We start from the raw sequence: 7,134 nt of genomic DNA, 5'->3' as shown, positions 1-7,134 counted from the left end.
GCTCCTCGCTCTTCCTGGGAAACCGTAGCTAAGTGGAGAACCGCTCCGTACCATTCACAAGTGCAGAAAATGCAAGCGGCAAACTCGCCAATTTTCTGGGACGTACAATGGTCCCTATAGAAAACCCTTGTCCCTCCAAATTTTGCATAAGCATTGTTTCCAGTTTCTCTCGGGACTTAACAATGGTCCCAAAAGGAAACAAAAACAACGCTTTTGCAAAATATGGAGGGACATACAAAGAGCATTATGGTATTTTCGAAAGTGGTCTATAAAGCTCTGCCTATAATAGATTCATTGAACGACGAGAGATCTATAGAAAATTGTTAACGTATTTATTACTTTTATCCTTAACATTGCTTTAACACAAAGATGTGATATAACTTACCAAAGCGTTATAATAAATAACCCTAAATTACTTTGAATTTCTTTGAATATCGCTCTAGTCAATAATTAACAGAACGTCTCTAAACAAATTACATTCTTAATTTAATGTTACAAAAGCGAAACTTTATACAAACCTTTTAAGCTTCATTTGAAGTAAACTATTACAATTGGAACTTGAAGGATTTAAAAGATCAACTAAGCCTTCAAATAAATACCTGGTGCGATTCAAGAGCTAGCACAAACATAGTTTGTCTTGTCTTATGTGAGATCTCCTACCATCTTGTGTCTCAAGAAACATGACAAAACGCAACTTTTAACTGATTTAGGATAAAATTAACTTAACTAAATATATCAGTCTCTGCGATTGACCCGGAAAAGGGTTTTAAACGTTTGTGTTTCTGTCGTTTGGATCACTTAGCAATTTGTCTTCTTCTGTTAGAGGAATACAACACGACTGTGATTGGTTTTCTGACGGACAAAGTCGCGCAGATCCATTGGAGAAGCAGTGTTCTTCCTTTCTGTTCTTCGGCCTATAATTTTTCACGTGATGTTCCATTTGATAGGCTGCAAATGGATACAAGAAAGCAACTGCGAAGAAATCTTCCGCCATGTTCCCGTTGATTCCGTACTTCTCGCGAATCGAAAGACGAATCCCTGAGGCATATGCGACGAAGCCGAGCAGGACACACCATCCAACGTAGCCAACGCCACAGACAAAGAACCCCCAAACAAGAAGCCCGATCCACCCGTAGAAGGGTATCGCCAGTATCAGCATATGAGTCCACTTCCTTCCGCTTGGCTTCTCCGTCTCTCCAGCTGCCACGCCCATACAATACCAAGGTGCAATTACGCTGACGAGAACCTTCTGCACGCTTTGTATTGTTGGCGTGCTGAGCACATCCAGAAGGCCAGTGGTGAACTGAGGTCCGTTCACATCAAGATCTCCGGCTTCTATTTTCACGGCCCTCCAAAGAGCCACACACATAAAGCACAGCATGATGGTATAGGGAACACCTGATGCTATCGAAACTGTCCGCAAGGCGGTCAGTGCTTCGTCACCTCCAACGTACAAAAGGGCTGTGGCCGTAGCTCCTTCTGTGAGAGCCCAGAAGATACGCTGCAGAACAGGAGGCTTGGGGTCACCATTGGCTGAGAGGCAGTCTATCACAAGGGAACCGCTGTCGGAACTGGTAACGAAGTAAAGAACAATGCCAACCAGGGAGAGGACGGAAAGGAAGGTGCCGAGCGCGCCGTATTGCTCCATCACGTCAAACCACATGTCGTTTTTGCCGCGGCAAGACAATCGGTACAAGCCATCGAGAGACTCTGTCGCATCCTTTCCGCCAATAACTGAAGAGCAAGTTATGTTTTTGATTGCAGCGTTTCGTTCCATCTTTAAGCCCGCTGCGCCGAAGACACTGAACCAAAGGATGGAGAAGGCGACTGGGGCGGTGAGGGTTGCGTTGATAAACTGTCTAATGGTCCGTCCTCTTGAGATCTTGGCGATAAACATTCCCACGAAAGGAGACCAGGCAATCCACCAGCCCCAGTAGAAGATGGTCCAATCGTTCATCCATTCCTGGTTCTCCTTGTTATCTGGCGCGTTTCCCATCTGTGCAAAAGCATCGGTATGGAAGCCAAGCTGTATGATGGTTTGCATATAATAACCAGTGCTCTGAACGATCAAGTTGAGCGTGTGTCGAGGATCGTCAAGGAAGAATACCAGCATCATGATGAAGACTCCGAGAGCAAAACAGATCTCGCTTAAACGTCGGATTCCCACCTTCATACCGCTTATCACGGAGGCGGTGGCACAGGCTGTAACGCACCAGATGATAATAATCTGGTTCAGGGTACTGAATTCTATGGCGTCCTTCAGACGATGAACTCCAGCGTTTAACTGCATCACTCCAAGACCCAAGCTAGTGCAGACGCCAAACATGGTACAGACAACGGAGACGATATCGATCACGTCTCCCATCCATCCGTAAATCTTGTCACCGATCAATGGATACATGCATGAGCGCATGGTCATGGGGAGACCCTGCCTGTAGCCAACGAAAGCGAGGAGAAGACCCACCACAACGTACACAATCCATCCGTGAATACCCCAATGGAACAAGGTAAGATTGATGGAGTCTTGGGCGCGTTGATTATCCGTGTACCTGTAAATCCAACCACATGTTTAAAAGCTATCTTTTCATTGAAGACGGGAAGTGCATGCTATATCTTAATTCCCAATGAGGAAAAAGATTTATACCACCTTTTCCCTCACCCTACACCAACAACACACCCATCCCTCTATCCGATAAGCTGGGAAACTAATACCAAGGAAACCTGATCAGACAAATAAAAGGGCGTGAACTGCAGTTACCTGATGCCTTTGATGGAAAATAAAATTGGTGACTTAAGTCTGCACTTAAATTTGAACTCCGCTCTTTGGAAAAATCGATATTCAATAGACCGCATTCATAAATGGCGGTCAAGAAATTATTCTTTTGTCTTTGTGCTAATCATCCTAACTAGCCTCACTTTGGAACAAAAATTCTTTTGAATTTTGCTCGTGTTTACGAGGCTAGTTAGGATGATTAGCATAAAGACAAAAGAATAATTACTTAGCCGCCATTTATGAATACGGTCTATTGCGTTTCATTTGACTGTTTGTGGCAGCAGTTAGCCATGAACACGACATTCTGAATAACTGATCTTTACCACATTCAGAGAGACCAAATTTCCATCGCCTTTAAATTTACTTATGAGTAGGCAGAAGGCTTTCAAGGCAACAAAATAAGTAATTACAAATGACGGGCAGCCAAAGAACCATTTTTCACGTATTATGCATGTACGATTTCCGTGATGATCCCTAGACCAGAATGTTAATCAATGCAATTGATGACTCGAGCATACCTTCCAAAAAATCGGTTTCCATAGTGACCAGGCTCGTAATGCCATACAGGTTCAGCTACAACAAAAGAAGACGGTGGTAAATATTCAAGACATCAACTGATTATAAAACTCTGTAATGTGTGTAGTGCATATTCCACTACAACCTGGTATGAAGGATCTGTGGTCGATATTCAATACAAACTCCAAAACCCGAATCGTATTGAACTTGTTTCTGTTCACCTATCAGCAAATCAGAGATGGCCCCACTAGAGCCTCTCTGATCATAGGAACCACTAATTTGGTAATAAAATCTGCCAATAGTAATAATTTCAATTCCCAAGGGACTTTTTTCATTCAAAATGGCAGCCCTAATGTCACGTGAAAGCTGTCAAGGATAAGACCGTATTCATAAATGGCGGTCAAGAAATTATTCTTTTGTCTTTGTGCTAATCATCCTAACTAGCCTCACTTTGGAACAAAAATTCTTTTGAATTTTGTTCGTGTTTACGAGGCCAGTTAGGATGATTAGCATAAAGACAAAAGAATAATTACTTAGCCGCCATTTAAGAATACGGTCTATACCTTCGCGTGAAGGAACGTGCTGGATCGTTGGATCAATATAAAGCGAGCGCCGAATATTTATGGCAGTTGCAATACTGTACGCTAAACACTAAAACGTACTCAAAAAAATATAAAAGTGCAAGGGAATATTGATCTAAGATAAACGTTTGAGCTTACTTAAATCAGAACGAAAAGAATTTTTACGAGAGAATATTGCATTATTTTTTAGTATCCTGTAACGATATGCTTTTACGGGAAAAAGAATGTTTTGAGAAGAGGACAATAGCAAGAAGGTACAAAAAGAATGTGCAAGTGAGCCGACAACGATTGATTGTATTGTTACGGAGGAGGAAATAAAGTCATTTGAAGACGTTTTGGGGAAGTGTTCGCAATCAAGATTAAAAATTCTTCTTGGACTTTTAGCTAGAGCACTGCTTCAATGATGTATAAACCAAAGAAAACGTTTTCAGACACAACATCCCCCACAGCAACATTCCAAACCAAAACAATTCCAAATATCGCAAGACTCGAAAAAATGTGGCAATTAATTATATGCCATTATAATTTCTTTCACTATGCTTCATGATTTGTAAAGAAAATTAATATCGCTGAACCTTTTCGTTCGACACAATGAATGAGTAAGCGGGGAACTCTTAACTTATTTAATAAACCATCGTGAGCAATACGCTTGTTTACATCATGTCAGTCACGTCCGAGTGAATCGAGGTTTCATAGAATAGGAGACTCGTCGACATGTGATTAATATACACAGGCTTCACAATCTACGAAATGTCCTTATGGCAATATTAAAATAAGGGATTATATCTGCTTGGGGATTGAAATGACTGTGATTCGTTCGCTCAGCTTTTTGAAACAGCGAACTTTGCCCTTCCCTTCCTCGAAATGATGGATGTGTTGGGAAATTACTGATCCAGACCAAAATTTAAAATTTCTTTCGTTTTCGATGCCTGCCATGAATTCAGTATTTGGGAACGGGGAAAAGGGTGAAAAGCGTCTTAAAACTTCGACATGTTTACTGTTTCAACAAGCGAAAAGGCGGGCGAAAAGGTCGGAAAAGTTTCCTCGATCGGAAATGTTGTTTTCCTTTTAACGCCAAAGTGCGTAACCTTTCTAAGATCAATCTGTTCTGATTTTCCAGATGTCGGCCGCCTCCCTGAAAGCAGTGTCGCATTGTTTTTCGCGTTTTATTAAAGATATCATCTTGGAGAAGGAAATTTACTTATCCCCAGATCAATAAAATAATCTGGCTTTCTTCGCACGTGGTTCGCAGTGAGTAAAATCACTGAAACGGAAAATATTTGCATAAAAAAGCCCGCGCTTTTTCCTTTGACGTCCGCTAGTCATTACAATATAAATAACTGGTCATGTGATTGGCTGAGGGCAAGAAGGCGTGACATCGTGATAATTTACTTCAGCCTGTGGCAAGTTGAGAGTTTTACGCAGGGAAAGTACTTTTACTGCGAGTTGTCTCACTGAGCATGCCTCGGCGGAAAAGTAAATTTTTTCTTTAAAGGTGAAAATTTCTTAAATCTTCTATCGTGATTTCCTCGTACCTTTTTCTCTTGTCAATCTTTATTTATTTTGTGTAAGAATTTATCTATACGTGGCGAATGAAGTCATGAGTCCAGACAGTTTTGTACTTTGCCCCCTATGCAATGGCCAATTTTACAGATTTTCTGTCCTGCGAATTCGAAAATATGGAAGACAAATTCAATTCCATCGTGTAAAATTACGTTTCAAGGGTTTAAACATACCGACTCCGAAGTAGAACAAGCCGATCCCTATGCCAGCGGCAAACAGCATGGTGAAGTAAGACGCGTCGTTGAATTCAGGTTTTTCATCCGGTTTGCCCAGTTTCATCTTGCCGTATTTGGAAAAGTACAGAACGATTATAAACACGGCCCAGGCATCTTGCGTGCCAATGTACATCCATGTGAAGGATTCTGTGATCCACTTTTTCCACTCTCCCATGTGTTTATTCGCCACGTCAGGCTCAATCATACACCAGGCGACAAAGCCCCAGATAATCAATGCAGACACGACAGAAACGACTGGATTCAAGCGAATGTTTATTCCTACACTCGAGCGGCCCATCTTGCACCATTTCCAGTTCACTCTGAACCAACGACATCTGTTCAAAGCATCTTCTTGGTCACTTCGTTCGCTACTAGAATCCATCGTAACCTTTATGGGTTATGGCAACGGCTCTTTCAATTTCGGTTGTTCCGGCGGTGTCTTGTAGTCGACTACCAGACCACGGCATTTTTAGCGCGCTTTTATCACCCCTAATTTATATTAATGTATTCAAAATAGCGGTGACAGGTGGCAACGCGCGCTCGCAGGTGACACACACGGAAATTGGTCGAGGCGCATGGGTGTATTGTCTCAAAGTTTCTTAGCGTAATTTCACTCTTTACCGGTAAACAACTCAAAGACAACTGCAGTCACATTGTTAACTGACGAATTTGGAAATCGAAAATACTTTGCCTATGATGAAGAAATAAAAAGCAAAGATCTCAACGCACGTGTCGAATACTGTGATCGCTAATTTAACAAAAAACTTTTCAACAAAGAAGAAAATTGACACTCAGACACCGCTTTCCATATCATCTAGCTGAAGATATGGTTTGCCCTAATTTTTCTGTGGTTTTACTCGTCCAGATTGTGGTTTGGCGAGGGTTTTCGGGAACACAGTTTCTTCTCCCCAGACGTAATGTGGCAGCGAAGCGACAACAACGAATCGAAGGAAAACCAGCTTTTCTCCGGTTTGTTGTCGCCGCTTCGCGACCACATTTTGTTCGAGCTGATCATGGCAATCAAGAAAAACCTCTGGGATCGGGATTGAATATGGAGAAGGCTCAGGAAACATAGACCACCGGAGCAGACTTCGACAAAGATCTGCCGGAATTCGGCAATTTTTTTGTTGTTTGAATATATATATTTTAATTATTATTTCAGCGTATTTGCCATCACGAGGCCGAGGCATCTATTTTTATATCAAATTGTTGAAATAGCAGTTGAAATAAGTAAGAGCTAAAACTGAAACAAAAAGAGCTTGCTCGCAGGCTACTTCATCGCCCGAGCTAAAACAATGATCAATATCGTAATTCTTATTCAGTGAATATTGGATACAATCTGTTTTGCACGGGTTGTAGGAAAACACCGTTTGATCACATCACACAAAAGAAACGTTTAAAATGCTAATTATGCAAAGAGAAACATGCATAATTATTACTATTAGCTCTTGGGGCAGAAAGGTATATAGTGGTCTTCACTAAAACA

The 7,134-nt window shown here is 41.5% G+C and overlaps 1 protein-coding gene across 1 annotated transcript; it reads right to left on the bottom strand.

The window, feature by feature from the left end:
• Positions 1-315: 315 nt before the first annotated feature.
• LOC138008404 (glycine betaine transporter 1-like) lies at positions 316-6,121 on the bottom strand. The gene is made up of 3 exons (XM_068855736.1): positions 5,607-6,121; positions 3,292-3,346; positions 316-2,549 (listed from the first exon to the last, which is right to left on the bottom strand). Exons 1-3 carry the CDS (start codon positions 6,028-6,030, stop codon positions 767-769), a joined length of 2,262 nt encoding a protein of 753 aa, XP_068711837.1. The 5' UTR covers positions 6,031-6,121; the 3' UTR covers positions 316-766.
• Between the last annotated feature and the right edge of the window lie 1,013 nt (positions 6,122-7,134).

Source organism: Montipora foliosa, chromosome 6, assembly GCF_036669935.1.
Source record: "Montipora foliosa isolate CH-2021 chromosome 6, ASM3666993v2, whole genome shotgun sequence".
NCBI lineage: Eukaryota > Metazoa > Cnidaria > Anthozoa > Scleractinia > Acroporidae > Montipora > Montipora foliosa.
The sequence above is the reverse complement of the archived record's forward strand: the minus strand, read 5'-3'. Positions and strand labels throughout refer to the sequence as shown.

What these genes read in the sequence shown, in the direction of transcription:
- LOC138008404 (XM_068855736.1), bottom strand. Translation starts at nt 6,030, where the DNA reads ATGGATTCTAGTAGCGAACGAAGTGACCAAGAAGATGCTTTGAACAGA. An exon ending in CTTGTTCTACTTCGGAGTCG is followed by an intron (nt 3,347 to 5,606) that starts GTATGTTTAAAC and finishes CTTTTGTTGTAG; the next exon opens with CTGAACCTGTATGGCATTAC. An exon ending in GGAAACCGATTTTTTGGAAG is followed by an intron (nt 2,550 to 3,291) that starts GTATGCTCGAGT and finishes TTGGATTTACAG; the next exon opens with GTACACGGATAATCAACGCG.